The sequence below is a fragment of the Lepisma saccharinum genome, chromosome 4 (assembly GCF_977018435.1).
Source record: "Lepisma saccharinum chromosome 4, izLepSacc3.1, whole genome shotgun sequence".
Classification (NCBI taxonomy): Eukaryota; Metazoa; Arthropoda; class Insecta; order Zygentoma; family Lepismatidae; genus Lepisma; species Lepisma saccharinum.
Genome location: NC_139232.1, coordinates 17,570,261 through 17,597,974, shown reverse-complemented (window position 1 = coordinate 17,597,974; position 27,714 = coordinate 17,570,261). Strand labels below are relative to the sequence as shown.

The 27,714-nt window shown below is 38.8% G+C and overlaps 1 protein-coding gene across 2 annotated transcripts in view; it reads right to left on the bottom strand.

Moving 5' to 3' along the window:
- The window catches only part of LOC145986392 (uncharacterized), a 130,405-nt gene that overhangs the window by 10,330 nt on the left and 92,361 nt on the right, over nt 1-27,714 (bottom strand). The window contains exons 6-8 of one of the 2 annotated variants that reach the window (XM_083120345.1): nt 21,883-22,130; nt 19,283-19,513; nt 10,389-11,679 (exon numbers count right to left, since the gene is read on the bottom strand). In XM_083120345.1, the coding sequence (XP_082976471.1) occupies nt 10,389-11,679; nt 19,283-19,513; nt 21,883-22,130 (1,770 nt within the window). The remainder of the gene's footprint in view (nt 1-10,388; nt 11,680-19,282; nt 19,514-21,882; nt 22,131-27,714) is intronic. The other variant, XM_083120347.1, reaches the window with a different exon arrangement.

Sequence of the window (27,714 nt, the reverse complement as noted above, 5' to 3'; positions counted from 1 at the left end):
AATTCTGCCCTATTTTTCTTGGCATCTATTACTGTTTTTGCTATGGCAGCTGATCCCCCGGCCAAGCTCCCAACAGCCCCAAGTGCTGCTAAGATGGCAGGGATAGTAAATATGAACCCCCCCACATGTGATTTTTTTCTTGATTGCTGTAATTTTTTTAATTGGGGGGTACTAAGCAACAATTTCATACCATGTCCCTTTGCAAGACAAGAATTTTTTTCTTGCGCTGCTTTTTGGTTAAAAGGCTATCAATAGTTTTAAGAGATTTAAGACCTGCATAAGGTATTTGATACATAACACCCTTGGCCTTCATTGTAGGTTTATTATATACATATTCACAACCCCCACCCCAGTTTTTGTTTGGTGCTCATAGCTATGGTGGTTCCCAATGCTGCTATTTTTTCACTCAAAGAAGCATCTTTGCTTACAAATCTGCCAAATGCAGCCTCTTCTAATTTTTTGTCTGCAACATGTCTCTTGTCAAGATCAGAATCTGTGTTGTATGCTATGTCATGGTCTCTACAAGCAGCATCTAGGGGATTAACACCAGGATCACCTCTGTTTAATCTATGGTCCAATTTTGTGCCTGGACCACAATACTGATAGCCTGGAATGTGTAGTTCAAATGGCAGCTTGTTTATAATGTCATTAACCAACCCCCGACCCTCAGAAATATTCCAAAATTTAGGTGGTAGAGTATTAATAATTTTTATAAGATATCCAATCCCCTTAGTGTCATTCACTATAAAATTAGACAGTTTTGTGCTTATCATGTCCATAATTCCAACCTTTTCATTGTAAAAAGTGTGGTTCCCAGCATTTTCCTCCCCAGCTATCACCAATAACCTATCTACAAGTTTCCTGACATCATCAACCCACACAAATTCTTTAGGCAGGGTGTTGTATTGTTTGATTCCACTGCCAGTCTTAATTTGTGACCATATGGGCTTGATTAAATTATTGTATTTTGCCCCACTGCTAGACTTGACTCTTTTTTGTGTGGGATCATTGTTCTGGTATAGAGCATCTGATTTTATTAATATTTCTTTGTAATGTTCATAATCTTGATATGTATAGCTGCCAGGCCTTTTCCTAGTCATCAGTTCCCACAACCCAGGTGTTCCGGGGTACTTAACAAAAGCACCTTTTTCTCCGAGACGAGATTCTGAATAAACAATCAGATCATCCCCCATAAATGTTACTCTGAAATTGCCAATTCTATATATGATACTGCCATCAAGCTCTGTGTCAGCATATAAGCCAAAGACCTCATCTTTGTTGTCTTTAGGTGTGGTTAAATATTTTTGAGCAAGAAGACCCAATTCAATAGGATCCTGAGTAGCTTCAATTCTTCTAGGAGCAATAGGACTAGGTGTATGAATACTGGAAAGTGGGGTGAATGGATAATCTAATATGTTCCTTGCAGCTACAGGTACAAGCTCTGTGATCAAATTTTGATTTTGCTCTGTAACAGTTTTGATATTCTTACCTAAATTATTAATAGCATCAATTACAGGCTGTTCTGCTTGTTTGTGTTTTTCATAAATTCCTCGGTTCTCTGATTTCCATCCCTTAAATCTTTTTACAAGATAATCTCTTAACTTAAGATCATCAATGATTGGCCTTTTCATGGTTATTTATTTATGTTTCAATGTCTAGAAAATTGTTGATTTTATTTCTGTATTTGCCACTATTGGGTGTTCTTGTCATATCAATTGTGACAAACCCATAACTGTCCTGGTTCCAGCACCTGCTGCAAAACTTGGAAAAATCATTGTAACTCAAGTCCCCACCTACATACTCATCATGTATGTGTTTGAGGTTGGTATGGTCTTGATGAAACACACATATAAAATTGCTGTTGTCTCGGATCAGTTGCTTCGGTATTTTTGAAAAAGTCTGTGCCAGGTAGAAACAATCAATGTTTTTGTGCCGCCCCTGTGTAAAAAAATTTCTAACCTTGTTTTGATTATCCAATATAATGTCATCAAACACAACAACAGAATTATCGAGACATTCATGAAGTGGCTTAACATCTGGTTCAAAAGTGGCTATATCCAATCCATCATATAGTTTCATCAGCTGTTGATATTTTAATTGTTCCAAGCTCTTAGAGAAGACATACAAGTGCCTGTTTTTCCAGTCTAACCAGTTGGGTGCCAATAAAAAATTATCAACCATTAGTGTAGTTTTACCACAAGCAGATGGCCCAACAATAAGACACCTAATATTATCAGGTAGCAATTTGCCATTTCTCTTATTCTGCTGTACAGGTTCTGGCAGCCTTTTTATAACATCCCAGGTGCTCATATTATTATTTTGTTTGCATCGATCCAGCTGTGTTCTGGAAGTCCTAGCCATTTGACAAATAACTTGTTGCCTTTTCTGCGGATGATTTTTTCTATGAGATATGTGTCAGGCTGTTTAGTTTTGCTGAGCTCTTGTTCATAGAATCGGCCTTTGAGAATTTCTCCTCGGTGATCTTTTATTATATATGTGTTAAGGGTCCCAGGTTTAACTTGAACTACTGTAAATAATTCAGTGCTCCAGTTTCTTGTAAAGCCTCTCTTGAATAAGTGCTTATATTTGCTGATTCTTACTTGATCGCCCACCCTGTATTTGGCCTTTCTTGTTGTTGGCTGGTATCTAGGATAATAAACAGTGCTGATCAATTTTTGCTCATCAGATGAAGTTACTTCAGAGGGTTTCATGTTGATTGTGGAATGGACCGAGTTGTTATATTTATGTAGAAGTTCTGGAAGAATATTAATCCATTTATAATTACCTTGGAGGGTAAATTGTTTATACATAAGATTTTTTAGGGTTCTGTTGAATCTCTCTACAATTGAGGCCTTGAGATCACTGTAACTCGAATAATGTTTTATTGCCTGGCTTTTAATAAATTGTTGAAACACTGAATTATAAAATTCTTTGCCATTATCTGTTTGCAAATAGCGCGGTGATCTTCCACTCTGATTGATGATTGTCCTGAGGGCTTCTGTAACACATTTTCCAGTCTTGGATTTGAGTGGAACAGACCAGGCAAATTTTGAAAATGTGTCTATTACAGTGAGTAGATACTTGTAGCCCTTGTTGATTTTGTCTAAGTTTTTCAACTGCCCACTTGCCATTTCAATCAAGTCGCTCTGCCATAAATCATCTATGCCTTTTGTAACTACTGGGAGTCTCTTAAAATTATGTCTGGCCTGTCTGTGTAGTTCATCAACAATAATTTTTCTAGACATAATATGTAAACAAGAATATTGCAACTATAGGGTGTTCAGCAGCTGATACTACATGATTTTCTAAATATAATTTGTCCCCTATTTGTATTTTAAATTCCAGAGAGCCATCATCTTCAGTATAGGCTGTTTCTAATGTATTGGGATCTGTAAAATCCTCTAACTCTACACTGGTGATTTTTACTTTGTTGTCAGCATTTGTTATTGATAAGGTGGGGTAGTGGTGTGCCTGTGGTTGAAGCCAATATTTGATCTTGATTGGTCTCAATGTGCCCCCAACAAAAAATTGGTAATAAAATTGTGCAGGGGACAGCATATATATTTTGCCACCTGGTGTAAATGGTGAATCATATTCTTTGTTGGGGATGCTGTACAATTCAAGAATTACTGTATGTTTTGGATTCTCGATTATGCCCGTTATTTCTTTTTCTGCTGTAAGCAATCTGCTTGTTACAGATTCAAGGTGCTCATTGATGTTTCTAACAACATCATCATGGCCTGGCTTGATCTTTATGTCCACAACAAGTTTCTTGTATTGTTGCACAATTTCTTGAAGCTGGGTGGCAAAAACAGACAGAGCATTTGCTTGATTGGATTCCATGGTCCCTAGCTGTTGCTTGATATTAGCTACAATTTGTTGCAAATTTTCAACAACTGCCAATTTTGAATTTTGAGCAGTAAGATCATGGACCTGTCTTCTGATATCCTCAAACAGGGCATGCAGTTCATTAATATGTTGATTAGTTGGTAGAGTGGCCACTGTCTGAGTGAGATGTTTGATCTCTGCTTGGATATTCTTGACATCTTCTGATTTCAATATCCTATTCACTGCCCTCTTAATATTTTTAAGTTCCTGTGATGTAGGAAGATTTGATACTGTATTTTGCAAAGATTCAAGTGCCAATTTCACATTGTTTAATTCAGAAGCATCAGCCACATTTTGCATAGCATTTTGGAGCAGGGCTATATCTGCCTGAGTGGGTGTGGATTGTTGTAAAATTTCAAGTTTTGTTTGGATATCATCTATCAAGTGATGAAAATGAGATAGTTCAGATTCAGTGTTGAGGTTTTCAAGCTTTGTGATCTGTTCCTGGACACTGACAAGGGTATCTACAATTCCAGGCAATCGGGATTCTAGTACATTTGCCAAATCATTTTGCACTGCTGCTATTGTACCTTCAAGATGGGTTATGGTACTTTGAATTTTTCCAAAATCTTCATATGTTTCAAGTTGCAGCTTAATATTTGCTACACTCCGAGTTATTGCATTCAAAGCATCAGAAGATGGCAAATTGTTCATAAAATTTTCAAGTGTCTCAATTTTTTCTTTAACCTCGGCTATGGCATTGTTCAGGGGGTCCAGATTAGGTATCTGGAGTGACTGAATCTGTTCTTTTAGAGTGGAAATCACTAGATCAAAATCTTCTTGTGATTTTATGCTTTTGACAATTGTTTGGAGTTGTGTCTGGACATTATTAATCTGTTCCTCCAATTGTTGTTTCAATTGCTCGGAGTTGGTAGCCTGGGTCTTAAATTTGGCTTGAAGAGCTGCTACAGCTTCTTCCAAACTTTGAAAATTATCTAATGTGGCCAGGTCAGTATATTTCTGAAGCAGCACTTTGAGTTCAGAATCAATTTTAAGAAGAGGGTCCATGCATTGTGATTGCAAATTTGTAATTTCTAATTGAAGACTGGCATTGAGTGTGGTTTGTAAAGCTTGTAAATCACTTCTCAATTTCTTGACTCTGACATCAAGCATCAGAATCTCATCACTGTGATCTTCATGTCTTGTATGGCCAAATATATCATTAGGCATTTTTGTTTTAGTGGTTATTTATTATAGAGTATCTGATTCTTAATTCTATAAAAAAGGGTATAAGCTTGTCATATGACCCAGGGACCTCAATATATAAGCAGTCACCAGCAGAAACAGTATATACAGTGCCAGAAATCATGTTTGAGTGCTTAATTCTATAAATATTTCTCCCTATTGAAATCTTGACATCACCCTCAGGGGTTGTAATAAATTGCAATTGACCACCTACAGGTAATTGGTAATGATTTAAATTATTGTTAAATATGTACAATATTTTGCCCGTTTCATCATCAACATCTGTAAGTATGCTGTTCAGATGAATAATTAACAAGCCACTCAGTTTAGACAGCATATCAGAAGAGGGTTGTGGTGTTGGCAGCTCCATAATAGCCTGTTTTTTGAACCCAAATAAGTTCATAGGCATGTTTATTTATTTCAAATCATGCTCTGTAATTGGGCATTGATTTCCATTTTTCAAATCACAATGACCCCATGGTAAAGTATGTATGCCACATGATAAAATGCATCTCTTATCATCATGTGGGTCCAGAGCCACTTTTCTTACAATATTTGAAGTCAATAAGTGATCCTCACTCTGAATTCTATTTTCTGATGTTTTGATTAAATTCTGGGATTTGAGGCAATTTTCATAATCTTCAAATTGGAGGTCTTTTTCAACAGTTACTTTGCCAATACCCTTGGCCTTTTTGGCAACAGCGCCACTACATGTTTTAAAAGTATACATCTTGGCACTTAACCCAGCAAATTTCACAATAACATCACCAAGTGTCTCATCTTTTAACTTGCCAGGCACCTTTTTGTTGTGGTGTTGAATTATTGTATGTTCACTGGTATCAAAGTATTGAAACAATTCAGGCTGTGCAATATCTTGATAAACATCTTCTGTTTTAATATCAAGAATAAAACTATCCGTGTCCATGTACATCAATTTTACACGATCACCATAAAAAGGTTTCAACACATCATAATACAATTTTAACATGTGTAATTTGGCCAATTCCAATATCACAGCCCCTACATAAATAGGCTTATCAAACTTAATCTTTGTTTTTTTCATGTTGAAAAGTGCCATGTGCTCATCATAAATTCTTCTATAATTGAAATTAGGCTTTGCAACCAATTTTTTGCTCAGGCTGGGGTCAGTAATTATTTTAACATCAATATGTTTTCTGACATTTTCAATTGTTTTGCCATACACTGAATTCACCATCAATTTAAACAAGCCCTTATCAAATTGGCTTTTTGCAGATGTTCGAAGCTCTGTGTTTGTATCAATGTATGGTTTCAACCATTCTGAGTGCCTGAACCTCAAAACTTTGCCAACTTTGGTCACTTGAACACCATGTTTCATCAGGAACTGGAGGTTTTTGTAATATATGACATAGCCTTGTTTCGGCTCCAGAGTCATCATGAGCTTCTTCTGTTTAGAGCCAGGTGAGCACTGAACCTCAGAAATTGGGGGCAGATCAGAAAATTTATTGTGCAAATCATCAGGAATTGTCAGATCAACCCCTAAGAATAGGCCATAGTCACTGTCATCAAAATCTTTAAGATCTTCAATATTGAAATTTTCAACCCACTCAAGCCCTGCATATGGCAGTTTATCCATCATGGCATAACCATAGAGGCTGTTTGCATCTACATACGCTATATAATTTGATGGCCGTGCTGGATCATAATCAGGCATATATTTGTTATTTGCTCTGGCATATCTCTGGGAACATTGCACCATCCCCCCTCTTATACATTTCTCCATAAACAGATACGTATCTTGATCGTGGATCAGATCCAAATGCATGTTAGTGTTCAAAAACGTTGCAGACCATGCTAGGCCCGGGGCACTGAAAAAATACACTGGATCCAGTTTATAATTTTGCATAGAAGATTTTCTGAATGCCTGCAATATATCAGCTAAGAGGGTGACATCAAGTTTTAAATATGCCATGTGATAATCACCAAATGTCTTGCAATTTAAATTGTTCCACATCAACTGGGCATGGTGATAATCATCATCAGTGATTCCAGATCCTCTGATTTTGCTGTAAAACTCTTCTTGTGGTGGCAGAGAACACTCATCAAATTTAGAAAAATCTGTAACATAATCATATGGATATACACCCTTCCGCCTAATTAATTTCAGGTCCTGATTTGGAAACAATGCACGTGTGATTTTGAATTGATCATCAGATAATTGAGTGGCCAGTGTAGCCAGGCTAGCAGATAAAATTCTGTAAGAATCAAGAAATCTTATGTGAATAGGAACACCATTAACTTTAATTATTTTGCTAATAGCAATATATTTCTCATCATTTTCAGCTAAAATATTTAAATTCTGCTTGTCAAACCCCTCGTACCTGATCAGATGATGGAAATCATAATTGGATGCTCCATGGCAAAATATGGGGACAAATTTTGGTCTCTTGATCTGAATATTGCAGCTATTACACACGGCCATTAAGAATTTACCATCTGTATGAGAATGGTGTTTCACCTTGATATTTGTATCTGAAAATTCAGAATCACATACCGGGCATTTTTCTGCATTGTTGAAATCTTCAATCTGTTCCTCTGTTAAAGGCAACATAGGCTTTGATTTTAATAAGATGTTAGATGCTATGTCACGGCACTCATTTTCTATTCTATGTGCAAATATTTTGATGGCATCTGGTCCCATGTATAAGTGTGGCTCACTAGCTACACCATCCCGTATAACTATATAACAAAAACTGGAAGGTTCATGTAGCTGGTATGGTGTAATTGCAGATTCTTCGGGATCTGGATTGCAGAATGCAAGAGGTTTGAGGTTCGATTCAAAATCACAGACAATATATGCTGGGTGTTCCAACAAGGCTTCAAACTTTTTGAATTTGCAATTTTCACTTGGATTGGGCATCACCATATGAACAGGTTTATGGTTGCCACAGTATTTCAGATGCTCAATTAACTTGTTTTTAGCAATTTCTGCATTCTTTTCACAAACACCATTCACCATTTTTCTACCATCAAAAACAGTTAAACATCTTCTGCACAACTTGAATATTGTCTTAGATTTGTCTAGTTGTTTTCTGACTAAAGCTTCAAGATTATGTATCAGAGTGTAATGATATGTGCCATCCTTTTCAATTAAGAGCAGATCAATCGGAACAGCAGAATCATCATCAAATGTACTGATTCTGAGAGGTTCTATCGAGCAATTGCCAGTGGAACAAATAAATACATTAATAGATAATTGTTTGCCATTGATGTGCCTGGCCTTTTTTTCAAATTTATCAATATTCTGAACAGACATTGGATATTCTAAACCCTCCATTGCCTCATTAAAAATATGTTCATGTTGTTTGTAATAATTTATTCTCTGAGGATTTCTTGAAACTGGAAACAAAGCAGCTAATATACACCACAAAAAGCATTTCTGGTCGGTATTTTCAATATTAACCACGGCTCTTCTGTTTTTAATATTGTCAGGTAATGGCACATATGTAGATCCTTGTAATGAGCTGAATTCAGAAATATTAACATATAACTTGTGTGGAGAGCCACATAGGCTCCATCCTGACTCTTTTGCAGCAAATTCAGAGTGTTTAATATTCAATTGATCTATCAAACTGCTTATTATTTTGTCTGAATTTGCATTTGAATATACAGGTACAGTTTCTGTTATGTGGGGCTGTGTAAATTTTGTGCCATTTGGTTTCTTATATTGTGTAAACAATTTGAGGGACAGCTTATAAGAGCCATTTTGTGCATTTAGAATTGCCTGTAGATCAGGATTTACACTCTTCAAAAAAATATTAATACCACATCTTAGCTCTGATACAAACCGGTGATCTCTTAATTGGCCGTTAAAACTGCTACGGATGGGTTCATAGCGTGGCTGTTTTGCAGGTCCAGCATTAACAGGTGCTTCGTGCTTCCTTTTCAGACCAGAAGTAGATGGTTGTGAGGGCAATGTTGATGACTGTGCAGAGCAAGTATCTTTATGTTTATATGTGAAGTATTGCATGTTATATTTTCTATGGCATTTGGGGCAAATTTTTGTGGGAGTTCTGTATTTGTCCGGGTTACAAATCTTTTGGTGCTTGGCCCAATTGGGGCTGGATATATTTTTATTGCATTGATTACAATATTTTTGATTAGGCATTTTTGTTGTTGTTTATTATATAAGATTTCCTGGGGTTCAAATCAAAATTCTATGCTTAATAAAAAAATATCAGTTGGGTTCAGCAGTGTGTTTTGTATATTTAGTGTGTGTGTGTGTGTATGTGTGTTAATATTTTTGGCTTTGCTATTTATATAAAATTTCTTGGGGTCCAAATCAAAACTTTATACTTAATAAACCTATGACAGGTTGTTAAAAATTCTGTATATTAAATCAAATAGATTTGTAATTCAATTTACACAAATCTGCAATATTTTTGTGTTTAAAAAAATATGAGCAGCACTGCAACAACACACCCTTACTCTTCAACAACTCTCACAATACTGGCTGATATGCAATGCAAAATCTCTTTATATAGCCTAAGCACAGACCGCATTGAAAGCATCTGAAACAATAAGCCAATCAGAAAACAACACATGTCTAATAATTTTTTGCATAATATTAGGTAATAATTTGTTGCAAAACATGATGCAATATAAATAAACCAGAAATAGGCCACAAGTGGACTGGAAGTAGGCAAACCGGAAGTGAACCGGAAGTGGACCGGAAGTAAATATGTGTGTGTGTGTGTGTTAATACGTTTGGCCTAGTTTTAAGTGTAGCCAAAAAAAATATCAAGAAGGGCATATTTTTAACAAATTTATGGACAACAATCTCACAGAAGTGCCTTTTGTAAGTATAGGCAAATCAATCTGAGGGGGTTCATACTTTCTGAGAAATTCCCGAGGGCATTTTTTACAAAAATCTTTGATTAGACGGGGTTCCACACTTGAGCAAAAAGCTCATATGCTCATGTTGAGCTAGTTTTAAGTGTAAGCAAATCTGCCTGAGGGGGGTTCATACTTTCTTGAGTTTATAATAGGTCAAATACCATTACTCTTTTATTAGTTTATAAGAGTTACTATTTTATACTATACTATTTTATACTACTATAAAAATAATTATATTTATAATTATTTGTACCATGAAAATTTTATCAAAGGCCTGATTCCCCTAGAAGAATATGTAGTGACCCCTATGGCTACCGACCAGCAAACCATGCTATCACCTGCTCTTGTCTTTTCTAGAGAACTTAGTGATTAAATGTTATAAATTCAATTTGATTCCCTTTCCATTTTATACCTAAAATCTTCACTAAATCACTACATACCTTGTGTGATTATAGTTGATGTTCTGTTTTTCACGGTGAGCGTACCACTCAGTGTCTTAATGGTGTTTGTGGGCAGCGTGTTACTCGTGAAGGACATCCTGTTGATTGTATTGTTGACGCTCACGTCCAAGAGATCCGGATGAACATCAAAGCGGAGAGTCTCCTTGGCGGAGGGAGTCATCAAGAGGTGGATCCCTCCGACCTCCTTGGCAGTCTTCATCATGCTCCCGGCCCAGAGCCAGCCCTTCCCGGCGGCGTCCGAGAGCCCTTCCGCAGGGCCGATATCCCGCTTGTGGAGAAGCCGCAGGAAGGAACCCAGGGCCTTCAGTTCGTCCTTCTTCTCTCGACGCCTCCACTCCTCAAGGTACCAGCCGTTCTCGTGCGACGCCGCGAACAGGCGGTTGAGGTACGGTCGGAGGTGGGGGGCCAGGAATCTGTCCTCTTGAGCGTGGTACAGCCACTTCAGGACTTGCCGCACGAGAACGCAGTCGTCGGTAAGGTCGACGATCGACAACTCGACGTCCTGTCGTATGCAGCTCGTCAGCTCTGCCAGGAACGCATCGTACTGCACGTTGAAACGCTGGTCCTCTGATGGCTTTGCGTGGTGCTTCTTCCTGTGTCTTTTCCGCGCTGCGACGGTGTTGAAGCCAGCAGCCGAGTCTTTGACTTGTTCCAGAATCAGGGCAACGATGTAGATGAGGTCGTCCACGGCGTCGTCTTGCTGGTTGGTTTCCGGTGACACGCTCGACAGCAACCAACCGCCAGGGGCGTGCAGAGTGATCGCGCGAACTCTCAACATCTCCCTCAGCACGTGTCCAATATAGTCCAGCTGCCTACGCGAGTAGTGTCCGGCGCTCAGGGAGGTTTGGCTGAAGGAAAACCTCGAGAACCTAGGAGCCAGATCGGAGAGGACGTTCCCCCACTTCTGGATCAGCAAAGTCTCCAGCTGCATCTTCTTCCTGCACTCCTCTGACCAATCCTCGGCCTCGTTGCCGCTGAGGTGGGTCTGCTCCGATGCCGTCTCGTGTATCCGCTTCAAGAAAGCCTCCAGCAGTGCGGCGTCGCTCTGATAGTCCTCCTCGCTGAATCCCTCTCGCAGCATGATGTTGCACCACGGGAAGAAGTAGCTCCTGAATCTCTGCGTCCTCAGGGCGATCATCAAGGCATCCAGGATCTTGATCACGTGACTGCTCAACGCCTCCGGACCCCAGCTGATCACTCCTGGAGAATTCTCCACCTCAAACCAATAGAAGGTCTTCAGCATGTAAGAGTTGACCACTTTCAAGCCAGGCTGGAAGAACGAAACCAAAATACGTTAGATGTTTAGAGAGAACCAAATAGACATACAGAGTGCTTCAAAAAAATGTATACACACTTTAAAACATGATAAAAAATTTGTATTAGCACCGGGAGGGATGAAATACGGTAGAAATGTAGTGTGATGTTTGCTCAATAGATGGCAGCAGGTACCAGGGAGCTATCCCCACTATGCGGCCAGTGGCGAGTGATTCATATCAACATGGCGGAAGTACGGTTGAACTTTGAAGAGCGTAAGAATTTGTTAAAGTGGTTCGAAATTTGTGTTTTACACGCTCAGGCCGTGTTTTAAGCGATAAATACAGATAACCTGGATACACTTTGGGACGAGATTAAAGCAGCGTTTTCAGATATCCCACTGCAAACTTTGGTGAGTGTTACTGAAGAAGTAGTGGTCCATACTCAGAGATGTAATGATGCTGGAGGCCATCAGTGTGAGCATTTATTGTAAACGTTTAGCCCAGAAAGGGCATTGAAATCTTCAAACTGAATTGCAACCTTACTTTCAGGTAAATACACATGAAGACGTTTTAACAAATTTTTCTTCTCCTGATGTGTGTATACATTTTTTTTGAAGCACTCTGTACATAAGCAGATTTTATTTTACCAACTTACGTAAATGACAGCAAATAAAGTAAGCAAGCCATAAGTACCAAATCAAAAGATATTATGATTGATTTGATTTATTTTACGTCGCTTTTATGTAATTTTAGGCTAATCGTGAAGATGAGTGAAGGTATGATGAAATTCATGAAGAGATACTCACAAAGAATATATAGGTATGTCCAGGCCGGGATTCGAACCCAGGACCCCTGGCGTTCGTAGCGCACTGCACTGATCACTCAACCACGAAGGCTGCTTAACTGAGTTACAGAACCAGCTATGGTTTCGCCAGTGTTTTCGCTCTTACCGCTTTACCTGCGTGGAAATCCGTATGTCATTGTAGAGGGAAGGGGAGAAGTTAGTGTACTTCACGAACACTACTGTTCCAACTAATTAATATTTGAATTTGATGCGAAGCTCAATCAGGAACACCCTCTTTGTAATCCTACATCACAGTCTGCTAGTGAGATGCATGTTATCCTCCTTCATCATCTCCGAGTACTTGTTTTTACATCAACCTCTTTTCCTTGCAAGATAAACCGCTGATTAAACGTAATGAACTTGGCACTTAGATTTCACAGCTCCCGCTGGCTTCGGCTTACATTCGGTTGGAGCAGAAGCAGTGGCGTGTACTGAAAATTTAACCGGGTTTACAGAAAAAATCCTTATTCATTGAACCTATTGATTATGAGGGCCACTATTTATATTTTGAGCCTTGGCAACACTGATTGAAGTTAGGTGCGATTTGACGTTTGCACGGAATCGTCTGGCATTGTTGACCATAACGTACTTCAAATGTTTTGTCAATAGCTTGATTTGTGTTGTTTATGTTGCCTTGGAGATTGCGCGACAACAATAAAATGGAATTAACTCGTGAACATTTTCGTGCGATGATTTTTTACGATTTTCGACGTGGATTATCAAGACAAGAGTGCATCGATCAACTTACTTCCACATTTGGCAATGAAGCCCCATCCTTTGCCACTGTGAAACGCTGGTATAACGAATTTAATCGTGGCCGCCATTCGCTCACCGACGAGATTCGCGAAGGTCGTCCAAAATCACTTGTTGTTCAAGAAAACATTGATGCTGTGCAAAACCTAATACTGCAAGATCGTCATGTGACATACTGTGAGATTGAGGCAACCATAGGCATTAGTTCAACCAGCATATATAAAATATTACATGATCATTTAGCTGTGAGAAAGGTATGTTCTCGTTGGATCCCACACAATTTGACAAAAACTCAAAAAGACGCTCGCGTCAATTGGTGCAAACAAATGCTCAATCAACTACAATCGTGGTGCTTCAAAAGACGTATATAAGATTGTAACAGGTGACGAATCATTGATATATGCATATGAGCCGGAACGTAAACAGCAGTCGACTGTATGGGTGTTTCAAGATGAACCCAATCCAACAAAAGTTGTTCGCGCTCGATGCACATCGAAACAAATGGTCGCCTGTTTTTTCGGGAAAACTGGTCATGTGGCAACTGTGCCTTTAGAGGAACGTAGAACGGTCAACTCTGAATGGTACACAACAATTTGTTTGCCAGAGGTATTCGGTCAAATACGGAAAACAAACAAACGCCGTCGGATCATTCTTCATCAAGACAATGCCAGCTGTCACACATCTCGTCTAACAACCGACTTTATGAACAGTCAAAAAATCGAATTGATGGGTCATCCGCCGTACAGTCCTGATTTGGCACCCAATGACTTCTTCTTGTTCCCGAATGTCAAGAATAAATTGCGTGGGCAACGATTTTCGTCGGCGGAAGACGCCGTTGATGCGTTCAAAAACCATATTATGGAGGTGTCTCAAGAAGATTGGAAAAACTGCTTTGACAAATGGTTCGAACGAATGCAAAAGTGTATTACCATAAAGGAGAATACTTCGAAAAACAATAAAGCAGTTTTCAATGCCAAATTCCTGTTTTTTCATTGTTAGGCTCAAAATATAAATAGTGACCCTCGTATACACCCCATTTACATGAATTAGATGTAACAGAAATAAAACACCAATGCAGACTTGCTGGTAAACCAAAAAGATAACTTTCGACAACTTCGAATTTTACGGTAATTTATATATTTTTTCCTAAAATTTCAATTGTTACCTAAAATTGAACCTAGATTTTCCTTATACAGGGTGTTTCCGGGCTGATGATACAAACTTTCAGGGATGATGGAGAAGGGCACATGTATCAATTTCAGATAAGGAGCCCTGGTCCGGAAACGACTTAGTCGAAAGTTATAAGCGAAAATCGGTGTACGAAGATGCAATACTTTTATTACCTGCACAAGTTTCACAAGCTGTTCCGTGGCCAGCTCGGTCACTTGATCTGGCCCTACTTGATTTATTCTTGTGGGGTCATGTGAAAAGTCTTGTGTACGAGACACCTGTCGAGACTGAAGAGGATCTCCTGGCAAGAATTCTCGCTGCCTGTGACATTGTTCGAACGACCCCGGGGTTGTTCCAACGGGTACGCCAGAACTTTGTGCGACGATGTCATGCCTGCAGAGAAAGCTGGTGGACGCCACTTTAGACAACTGTTGTGAATGTAGCAGCTTGTGAAACTTGTGCAGGTAATAAAAGTATTACATCTTCATACACGGATTTTCGCTTCTAACTCTTGTCTAAGTCGTTTCCGGGCCAGGGTTCCTATCTCAAATTGATACATGTGTCCTTCTCCATCATCCCTGAAAGTTTGTATCATCAGCCCGGAAACACCCTGTATAGTAAAACTACCTCTGCCAAACGCGGCACAGAAAATAGGAGGAAACAAGCAACAGTGGAACTCACACCGCAGGCCGCATGATTTTAAATAGCCACTCGGTTTCCCTCCCTCTCCCCTCCTTGCACTCGAGGAGGAAACCTCAGAGGGGTGCGATGGAGAACGATCAGTGGCGTACATGAGCCAGTCTTTAAGTTCTTCAAACAATTTACTTAAATGTTTGTTTTACAAGCTTGTTTTAATAGTTTTCATATTATAAAATGAGAAATTACCCATATATTAAAGCTAAATGTTTACAAGTACAGTAAAACCTCGTTAATTCGGACCCCGATAAGCCGGTATTCACCGCTTAATCTGGACAGGCAAAAGGTCCAAAAAAAAAACAGAATGCAAGGTTTTAAATGCAGAACCAGGTCCGTTGGGCACATCTTCATAATATGGGTATCGCTTATGTACGTACTGCATTGTATGTACAGTACTGCTTTGCATTTTACTATACTGTATAGTGTATTTAGGCCTATGTCCTTTAAATGCACCATAATAAACGTGTTTTGTTGCACTTTCTACTGTTCTTATAGGTTATTCCAGTTAATCCGGACTTTCATTGAACACGTCAACTTATCCCATTAGTCCGAATTAACGAGGTTTTACTGTATATGAAAAAGCTGTAAACATGGAGAAAACGGCACTGAGCAGAAGGTGTCATTCTCAGCCGCTCAGCTTCATCAGGTGAAGATGATTCGTCCAAGGTAGCCAAACTTATCCATTTACCCCATAGACTTTCACCATTAAACGCGCAAAGTGATTGGCGACATTTCATTTCGTACAGTCCGTGCCCATTCTAACGTTCCGTGATTCTATTATTGTCGCCACCTTAATATGTGGCCTTTGTAAGTCCACTCTCTCATAATGATGTAAAATTCAACGACCGCATTCCCATCTCTCTGGTTGACCACTATTTCCTTCGCCACGATCTAGAAGAATTATCACGCTGAGACATTTGCTCAGAATTTCCTGAAAGTTAGTTACCAAAGCCTAGCAGAGTCAAATTTCATCGTGATGTAAACTGATATCCGAATCCAGATAATGTTGAAAGCATTGTTCAACCATTGTCAGTTTGCACTAGCTTACGCGGGTTGTTTTTTTTTCTTTTTTCGGAGGGGTCTGGAATAGTGAATGTGGATAGTATAACCTGACAAGTTCAGTCCCAATATGCGCAGATCGCTGCGGAGCACTTCGTATTACGTCATCCTCCCCACCACTCTTCCACACAGTGGTCTGGGATTGAAAGTACCAGTGGTGCCAACTCAGCAAAATTAAGCTAAAAAAATATGACAAACAATTTTTACTGTGTATATTGACGGTGCCGGCTCATATTATATCACTTTATCAGTGGTTCATTTGATTTAATCCGGTCTTTGAAAATGAGTGCGGTTCCGGATCGTAAACTGTAGTATTACGCACGCGCGTTAAGGTTTATAACAAACAGAAACTACTGGGCGAATGACTTCATTTTCTGAATGCGACATCGAGTAGTGGCCTGTTTTGTTTTTTTTTTAAAAAAAAAAAGTCGAGTGGGGTGGGGTTTCTTTTGTTTATCGTACAACAATCGCTACGAGAAGGCAATCTGATAACACGCTTGCATGTGTTCTTTTTTAAAGCATTGAAATATTCTTGCTCCTTACTCTTGGCTGCATATTTTTTAAATGCAAGCTCCTCTTTTATACCTTATCCATATCGGTATGCGAACAATATTTCACCGTTGTTTAACTCCATCTTTCTTTATCTGACGTCACAACTGCAGGTACTATTTTCACCCCCGTCTGACCCCATCATTCGTGTGGAAGAGGCTCTTGTGTTCGAAGGCGTTTCTCTGCTGTCGAAATGGTGTGTTTCGTGTGTGTGTTTGCGTGTGAGAACAATGGTAAGTGCATGGGGCGAATTATGTGACCGTTGTCTCTGAAAATCAAATCTGCCGGGTACAACGAAATCCACAATCTGCTCTGGAAAGCCCCTTAGAGGACAGGCCAGAGAAATTGTTTACAACGTTGCAACATATTTGCGAAATCAGAAGGAGTTACAGAAACAAAAGTGAATACATAATACATAAACATTCAAATTTCGTTAAAAATACTCAGACCATTCCGCCCCCTCCAGGTTGCAACACTGCGAACTAACATGGTCGCAGAGAAGGGAGTAGGGAAATGTGGTGTGAGGTGCGCAGTAGCTATTTGCAGCGTCTTGTTTTTAAACTTGTCAAGTTATAGCTAAGAACAATCACTGGCAATAAAAATGAGACACCTGGATCCTGAAATACTCACTTCCCTGCGTGGTCAGTTCTACATCTGGAAACAGTCAGCGTTGGCGGGAGAAAACTCATTGTTTATATTGTTGTTCCGCGCTTAGCAGAGGCAGTCTAGTTAAATGAATAAAAGTTTACCTTGGTACAGGGAAATATGGGTCCAATTTCAGGTGAAAATGAGATTTTATGAAGAATAAAGAACTTGCCTGGAAATTTGAATTTCTTGGGCTCCTGGTTTTGTTTTACTTGCTTGCCCTCACTGATGTTTTATTTATATTACAGTAAAACCTCGTTAATCCGTACTAATGGGGGGGATAAGTTGACCGGTTTAACGAAATTCCAGATTAACTGAAATAGCCTAAAAGAACAGTAGAAAGTTCATTAAAACTCCGTTTATAGCAACAAAACACGTTTATTATGGTGTATTTAAAGGACATGTGCCTAAATACACTATACAGTACAGTACAAAGTCTGCGGGAAACAGAATTTCATCAGTGGTTGACTACCTTTTCTTTGGGAAGTTTTCTTGTTGACTTCTAGCCACATTTAAAACCTTGCATTCTGCTTTTTTTTTGGCCTTTTGTCTGTCCGGATTAAGCGAAGTCCGGCTTATTGGGGTCTGGATTAACAAGGTTTTACTCAGTGGCGTGCCCAGGATTTTCGAAAGGGACGGGTTATGTATACTTTTTCTTGGAAGTCAGCCCTCATTTTGTCATATTTTCCTACCTTGCACGTTCTTTTTTTTAGGAATTTTTGGCCAAAAGGGGGGTAATAGCCCCCACCAACCCCTTTGGGCACACCACAGGCGTATATCTAATTCATCTAGATAAGGTTGTGTACATCAAAAAAAAATGTATAAAAAATAAGAATTGTTGCGACAAATCAAATGAAAATTTCAGAATACGCCACTGGTCCCTTCATTAATTTCATCTAATCATCACTGATCCTCATCCGATTAACCAAAAGTAACGATGCTGAATAACAAAAATTAAAATAATTTTCCAGGAGGTAGAAAAACGACGTAAACTACCCAAAATAGAAATATAATTATCGGTATTGTGTTAAGATATAATTACTGGAATGAGAATTCCTCTTTGGTTTATTTTTTTTTTAAAAAAAAAAACACCAATTGAAGGAGAAGAAGCAAAATATATTTAATAATCTAAACTCGATGGCGCAACAGCACTTGAGTGCCAGGGCCTGCCAGAGCGGCATTTTTACTAGATAACATGTGGTCAGCGCATCGAGTCCCATTGCCGCTGTTTTCTGGCTTTCGTGACCGTAGTCCTGCTAGGGGCTGTTTTATTTTTTTAGAACAGTGAATGACCGCTCTCCATCGGCATTTGATGATAAATTACTCACAAACATTAGACACAAATAGTCACAAGCCGAATTCACTTCATACTTTGTTTCAGTCAAGTGTAAATCCTTTACACCTTCTTGAAAGTCGATGGTCTATGTAACTTCTGCCCCTTCAGCGTGCGGCCCCTCCTAGTATGGCAGCCCTAGGCCTAGCCTAGTTGCAAAAATTCTTCCCCCCTAGTATTGCGGCCCTAGGCCTAGCTTAGTGACAAATCCCTCCCCCCTAGAATTGCGGCCCTAGGCCTAGCTTAGTGGCAAATCCCTCCTCCTAGTATTGCGACCCTAGGGCTAGTCTAGTTGCAAAAATTTGTCCCCCCTAGTATTGCGGCCCTAGGCCTAGCTTAGTGACAAATCCCTCCCCCTAGTATTACGGCCCCCAACGTAGCTCTCCAATTATACGATTGCTACCCGTTCATCAATTTCGTATGATTATTATCAATCTTCATCGCCGTGACACACAAAAAGGTATAAAGGGGACGTAAAATGTGAAAATTACAAAATGATGCTAGTGTACTATAGCATGACGTCAAGCCTCGATTGCCGCCACGCGAAACGGGCGGAGGAAATACATGCCTGGTCTCTGGTGGCAGGAAGCCCGAAGCCCCCCAGCGACTGCCTGCTCTTCCGCCCCCTCAGCTGAGCCGTGATGGTCCTGAGCACCGTGAGAACGCGTGCAGGAGCGCTGGCCCCTGAGTAGTGGGTGAGGAGGGTGAGTTCCGCGGCGGGCACCCACATCTGCCAGCAACAGCTTCTGTCGTCGCATCTCACCGTCGGGTGGGGGGACGACGGGACCATGTAGAAGCCCTGGGTAAAGACAAAATACGTCAGAAACATCACAACATAATATCAGCCTATAATTACTAGTACTGTTGTTTATTGTTGTCTATCAATTTCTGAGCATACAGAGATGCATCATCATCACCACCATTATTATTATTATTATTATTATTATTATTATTAGTATTAGTATTACACTGGTTACACACACTTGAACAAGAAAACAGGAAACTACTTTAACAAGTATTAACAAATATTTTACAATATTATTGATATAGGAATTTTAGAACAAGACATGGCGAAGGCTATTTCCAAAATAAAAAGTATATCTGCTATGTATTGCTCCGGATAGAGTAACTAAATTTATCTTAAAATGCGATCCAAATGTTCTGGTTCCTTTAGTTTCAACTTTGTGTAAAAAATCATTAACAACTGGCATTTTTTCCTAAAAAAGTGGAGCCGACCTCTTTCGCGTAGTGGTTATCACAGCGCACTAGGACGACAGGTGTCTCGGTTTGGGATCCCAGCTTGGGCATTGGTGTTCTTTATAAGTATCCCTTCATCAATTTCATAATATCATCACTCAGTCTCATTGTCGAGATTATCCAAAAGTGACAGACGAGCGACGCTAAATACAAAAATTCAAATATTTTTTTCTGTTCATTTCTAAGCATAAGCTACACAGTTGCATTATTATTATGGATGATGTGTTGTAAATTAATTGTAGAAATATTTGACATGGTGCTGTGTTCAGTATTAAGTAGTAATAAAAACATTGTTATTATCACTTGCGGCGATTTGATGCCAAAGCTGGGTGGCGGGGGCAAGGGAAGTTTACTTTCTCTTGGTAGAAAAGATTTAATAATAATAGGCCATAGTGGATAGGCAAAGAGTATGTGGGGGCAACTGCAACTGTTCTAACTAATATTAAGATTAATATGTTCATTAATTACATGGCCAAGGGTAAATTGTTTTCGCGGAGTCTTTTTATCCTGAAAGTTATGTAAAATTTGAAGTTTCATTGTACCAATATCCTATTTTGTGGGAAAAACTGTATTTTGTGATTGCGTAACATGTATGCTTTATATCCCGGGTTCGACTCCCGGTGGAGACCCATAGTGGTTCGGATCCCACTTTAAACTGTAGGTCCAGTCCAGTTTTACTGTGCATAAAGTGGACTTAAAACACCAAATCAATCGATCAATATATGCTTTATATTATGATGTAAATTTTGAATGCTTTAAAACAAAACTCTGGTAAATTGATGCTTAGATTTGCAGTTGAATACTCACCCTCTAATATTAATCAATATTTGGAATAACTTTTAATTGTTACAAATTTCAAGCTTCGGTATCGGTATCGGTGGGAATCGGTAAGAGTACTGTAATTTCATTTCAGGAAGTACCTTTTTTTGGGGGGTATATGAAATTTGCATATGTTTTCAGTTAGTAAACTAAACTATTACCTTGCGGTCGTAAACATTAGAACGTTGGTTCTAATCTAGATCATTAAATCTTACAACATTTACAAGTAATTTAGAAATAGTATTTACTTATTTACATTCTAAGAAAACCAAAACTCATACGCAAAAAGAGATATCGAACTAATAACACAGAAAATTTGACCAAATTTCTATTTCCAAGTTCAAACTTAATATCCATCTAACATACCTAAAAGTTTTTGTGAGCACTATAATGCTATATGTAAAATATGAGCATTATGTCATGAAAACAGCCTGCAGTTGGACAGTTGCAGAATGGTATCCTTTCATTTACAAGGCTACATACTTTTCGGTAGGAAATATTTGATGACAAGACCATTAATGAACACTAATGTTGTTTTTTTCAATTGTTTTTGTTACATGGTTAAAGTATATATTTTTCGCCTTTTAGGTGAAAGTATAGTGAAAGCCACCTGCTAGAAGGTTCCAAAACAACTTTCTAATAGTCTGGAGGGAGTAATGTTTTGTGTATATATAATGCCCTGTTTTTGGTATCTTGTTACTTTTGTACTTGATACAGAGTCTGATGAAGACCTTGCTAGAAGGTTGAAACGTTACGTTTAGTTTATGTTTTTAATAAAATAAATTACTGCCTTGGTCAGCATATTTATATTTTTCATAATAATGGAAACAAGGCTTAATGGTGTTATACATGGTTAAGAAATGGTATACAACGATATGCTTTCATTTCCATTTGCCTTGAGGGGATATTTTTTTTGTGGGGGGGGGAATCCCCGGCATCCCCACGTTATCGGCGCTGGGTAAGAGTATATATATATCGGTATGAGTATTAGCTCAGCCCTACTAATTATTACCAGCGTAAATGATGTGAGATAATCTTAATAAGGTAAGTGAATGGATATAGTATGCCTGAGAGACGTAGAATTGTAATTACCGTCTGCGCCGCTTGCTGGAAAAGCAAGCAGTCGATGTGGCCAAGAGGGACCCGAGCCGGGAAGTCGCAGGATTGTGGCCAGGCCTGGAACCCGATGGCCAGGACCAGCTTCACCTCCACGTCCCCTCCGGTGGCCGGGGCCAGCGCTGGCGACAGGAAGCCGATCCTAAGGCGAACCACGGGACTCCCTTCGACGATGGCGATCCGGAAGTCCCTGGGGTCCGGGAAGCGGCTTCTGTTTGATTCTGCTGCAGGGAGAAAAAGCAGATGTGTCGTTCACCGCAAAAGTGGAACCTAGGGTGAGTGACCCTCTGGTCTGTTTTGGCTCTTACCTTAAGTTACTGTGACCACCCCTGCTATAAATTGGTCATAATGTAAAGTATTGACATTATGACCAATTTATAGCAGGGGTGGTCACAGTAACTCAAGGTAAGAGCCAAAACAGACCAGAGGGTCACTCACCCTAGGTTCCACGCAGAGCAATCACAATATGGAATAACATATTATGTATATTATGGATCATATTTTTTGCGTTTTAGACTTGGATGAAATAAGAAACAAAAAACCAAAGTCCATATTTAAAAAGCTGTAGCTGTTAAATTCACACATTAAAATACTTCGATATGAATATAAAAATAGTACTACATACATGGACTTTCAAAGTGTGTTGGGTCAAAAATCTGAAAATTGCGTTTTGGAATAAAGAACAAGACACTGTAAAAGAGGAAATACTATGTGGACATGATAGAAGCAAAGTAGGACGTACAGAGAGAAAAACAAAAAGAGACGGAGAAACTGAGAGAAACACCAAAGTGAACGGGAAACTGACAGATATGAGAAGGGAAGATAAAAAGAGAGAAATGGATGGTATACCTAGGTAGATAGGAAAGAAGGGAAACAGAAAATCTGAGAAAAATAAAAGATCGGGACACAAAAGAGAAACTAGAAAAATAAAATATTTGAAAATAAAATCCTTAGAAAAATATATGGACCTAAAGGGGGTTAGGAGTCAGGTGAGTGGAGAATGTTACATAATTTAAAACTGCATAATTTGTATTCATGTTCAGATATTATTAGAATAATTAAATCAAGAAGACTTAGGTGGCAGGCTATGTGGCAAGAATGGGAGAGGATAGGATTCTTATTGGGGAACCTGATGGTAACAGACCGGTAGGTAGGTCAAGACGAGGAAGGAAGGAGGGATAACATTGAGATGGACTTAAAGGGAATCAGTAAAGGATAGAAAAGATTATCGATCTTACCCAGGATAGGGACAGATGGAAGGCTTCTGTTGCTGCAGCCATAAACCTTTGGGTTTAAGAAGGCTAGAGAGTTTAGAAAAATAAAAGTGGGACAAGGAAAGAATGAAGGAGAAACTGAGAAAATTAAAGTAAGAGGGAAGAAAGGGAGAGAAAGTGAGAGAGAAGTAGAATAATAAAAGCGGAACAGGGAAAGAGAGAGAGAAACTGAGATAAATAAAAGAAATGTTAGAGGAAAATATAGAGAGGGAAGAAGCGATATAGACCAACAGAAAAATAAAAGATACTGGACAGAGGAAGAGAAACAAATATAAAAGCGGGACAAGGAAAGAGTGAGAAAAATTGATTGGCTGAGAGGAAGAAGGAACAGATTTCATAGAGTGTAATTTTTTTAAAATCAAGCAACTAGTTTTAGGGCTCAAAATACTTTACTAATTAAGAAACTTTCTATTGTGAAATTATAATACGAAGCTCTGACAATAACTCTAAAGCAATGCTTTTCGTAAATTGTAAATACGTAAATAGACACTACTATAAAAAAAAATCGTGGAATGTTTTCCTTTTGGTTCTCACTTGAGATTAGCAAGAAATAAATGCAGTTTTTAAATATTACAGCCCAGTCATTAGTTGATATAACATTACTATGAATGCAAGATAAATGTTCTGACAAAAAAAGTTTATATTAACAATTCTCGATAATACGTTTTGAGTAACACAACATTTTCTTCAACTAGGAGAGGTTAACCTGCAACATGAACATCACTTTCAACAATATTCTCTGTGCAGCACTCCTAGTCACTATCAGAATGTTCATCATTTGCAGACTGCATGGATGTTCTCGTAGGACATTGTAACATGCTGTCATACAACTCTTTACAGTCGTCTAGTACACATTCTCAATTGTTTTAACTGTTTATTGGAACTTTCCCACAATAAGTAGTAGGAAGCACATCCTCACCGCCTTTGTAGAACTTGAATACTTCACTCCTGATGCAGTCTATAAACTTGTGTGCTGTCACATATCCTTCTTTTTCGTCTTTGTATATGAGATGTCTGCACTTGTTAATTTGAAACACTTCCCTGACTTGCAAACTTTTAGTACTCTTCTTAAACAGAGTAGGTCGCCATTGCTTAAAATTGATTATTTGTGTATTTTTATCACTTTTTACTTCTTTTCGGTCCTGAGAGCTTCCTCTCAGTGATATTTCCTACTGACTAGTGCTACGATATGAGAGGGAGAATGTTTGCTTTCTCTGTGTCAGTTGATGCAGCTTAGCTAAACTAAAGCCCCTATCACACGGAACTGGATTAATAGTAGGAATACCCTAGTTGGCGCTGAACTATACTTTCTAGTTAGCAATCATGGCCGCTCGGCTGACTGCTTGACTGGTTTGGAGGAATAGGACATGTTCTAATTGCTACTAACTTTCTTCGACTAGATTCTCTGGAACAGCCAATCACAGCAAAGTTTGGCCATGTGAAGATAATCTGTGAGTTTACAAAGTAGCGCTTTTTGTCTGTGGTTTCCGAGTGCATACAGCACGAAAGGCATGTTTACAATAGAAAAAGCTAAAATATTCTTCCATACGTGTATAGTAAACGTTGTAAAGTATCCATGCCAAATCAACACAGCCTCTGGCCTGACCATCTCCGATTTTCATGAAATTTGGGGAGTTGAAACTATGCATGGAACTTAGTAACTATGAAAATTTTTAGTCTCGTGCATCTTGTAATTGTTAAATTATTCAAGGTCAAAGTTAGCAGAAATTGCCCTTTTTGAGCCCGCTTAGCTATACTAAATGTGCTGTAACTCCGCCACTATTTCGCCTAGAAAGCTCAAATAAAGCTTATTGTACAGGGAATTGAACAAGCTTTCCAGTGATATATAGCAAGCTCACCTTTCGATAAAAATATAATTTTGTCACGTGACCTTGACTTTTGACCTTGAATATCTCAAAACATGTCATCACCAAAAATCGTGAAAAAATTATATTTGGTCCCTCATGCCATACTCTAAAACATATCAAAAATTCATTCTGGGACTGCCATGGGATCAGAAGATACAAAATAATATGTTTAACTGTGTGACTGATAAAAGCCTCATTACATGAACTATGACGAGTCAAAAGTCCTTTAACACCCCTTACAAAATGTAAAGGAGTTATCCTGGTCATGAAAGAAATAGGTTAGGCACAGGGAGATCTCTAGCTGTGTGTGTCAAGCGCAGGTCCGGCATATTGTTGACCGCCATATTGAATTCAACGCAAACATTTCAAAGGAAAGTGGGTGATGTGAAATATCAAATCAGGCTAGAATTCCACGAGAAATGAAGCGGCGAAGGTTTTTTCAAAGTATATTTAACCAGCAAGAAATTATTAGTGAATGCTTGTAATAATTTTCTCCTTTTCGAGGTGCTAAAAACAAAGTATTAAGAATGCTTCTAGCGTGTCAGGAACTCTGCGAGATCTCGCTGACATCTTGGGACAGAAAGAAGTATATGCAGCATTGCATATGATTTTAATCAGCAATATTCACCAAATACTTGAATAGTGAAGAATATTGGGAAAAGTATCTCAAACAATTACGTGACACTTCCTTTGGAATGAAAAATTCTTCAGTGACGATGCTAATTTTTATGTTCCTGGTAAAGTTAATAAAAATTATACGCAATACCTGTGATTTGATAATCTACAGTAGACAGATCCCAGCCGAATGGATATTGCTGGTAAGCTAATGATGTGGTATAGTGTACGGAGAACTGGAATGGTTGGTCCATATTCAACAACGGAACCTTAAATGGCGAGGGCTTCTTGGATGTGTTATGTTAAGTGAACAGGTTTTTCATCCTTGCTTACGGGGTATGGCACTTTTCCAGAGTTTTGAAACAGGACAGTGTGTGACCACACTATGTGAACATTCTTCATGGTAAATTTCTAGGTAGATTGATGGACATATGGGGATCTATTAAAAGGCCTGCACATTCCCCAGATCTAACATCTTAGGAGGACTTTTACCTTCAGAAACATTTGAAGAGAATGGTGCACGCACTAAAAGTCCCTGATATTGACCATCTGAGAGAAGGCATAGTTGCTACTTGCGATGATGTTGCACTTGCTACATTGCCAAATGTTCTATGTGAGTGTGACAGACGTCAACGAGTGTGCTCACAGGAATACTGACAACACTATAATGCGCATATATCGTAAGTGAAAGATATGCGTATAACGTTTGGCTGCCAAAAAATAAGTTAGGAAAACCTTCGCTGCTTCATTTCTCGTGAAATTCTAGCCTGATTTGATATTTCACATCACCCACTTTCCTTTGAAATGTTTGTGTTGAATTCAATATGGCGGTCAACAATATGCCGGACCTGCGCTTGACACACACAGCTAGAGATCTCCCTGTGCCTAACATATTTCTTTCATGACCAGGATAACTCCTTTACATTTTGTAAGGGGTGTTAAAGGACTTTTGACTCGTCATAGTTCATGTAATGAGGCTTTTATCAGTCACACAGTTAAACATATTATTTTGTATCTTCTGATCCCATGGCAGTCCCAGAATGAATTTTTGATATGTTTTAGAGTATGGCATGAGGGACCAAATATAATTTTTTCACGATTTTTGGTGATGACATGTTTTGAGATATTCAAGGTCAAAAGTCAAGGTCACGTGACAAAATTATATTTTTATCGAAAGGTGAGCTTGTTATATATCACTGGAAAGCTTGTTCAATTCCCTGTACAATAAGCTTTATTTGAGCTTTCTAGGCGAAATAGTGGCGGAGTTACAGCACATTTAGTATAGCTAAGCGGGCTCAAAAAGGGCAATTTCTGCTAACTTTGACCTTGAATAATTTAACAATTACAAGACGCACGAGACTAAAAATTTTCATAGTTACTAAGTTCCATGCATAGTTTCAACTCCCCAAATTTCATGAAAATCGGAGATGGTCAGGTTGGAAATTGCACATATCTGTGTTGATTTGGCATGGAATGACTCGTATGTATTTTATCAGCGCCGTTCTTCTCTACATAAAACCATTTAATACGAAGCGATATTCCTCTCGGTTCAATAGTTATCGTATTTTAAAAGTGTGAAGTGATACGTTGTTTACATCTCGTGCGGCCGCCATTATGGGAACGAAAGACTATCGACAAGTACGGTGTAGCAAGTACCGTGTGAGGCGAAAACTAGCAAATGGGTAGCCAGTACAGCGTCAACTAGAGCATTCCTACTGGATATCCAGTTCCGTGTGATTCAGGCTTAATAAAATGGCTATCTCAGGTCAAAATGACCAAAAAGTGGAATGTTTACCTTCTTTCTCTCAGCCATTCAATTGAGATAAATAAAAGCGGGATATGGAAAGAAAGAGAGGGAGACAGAAAATAAATGAAGTGGGACAGAGAAATAGAGAGAAACTGAAAAGTAAAAGTTGGACAGGAAAAGAGCGATATAGATATAGTGAGATAAATAAAAGAAGTGGTAGAGGAAGATATAGCAAAGGAAGAACCGAGACAGTGAAACTGAAAAAAAAAGAAGCCGAACAGTAAGATAGAAACAAAGGAGGGGA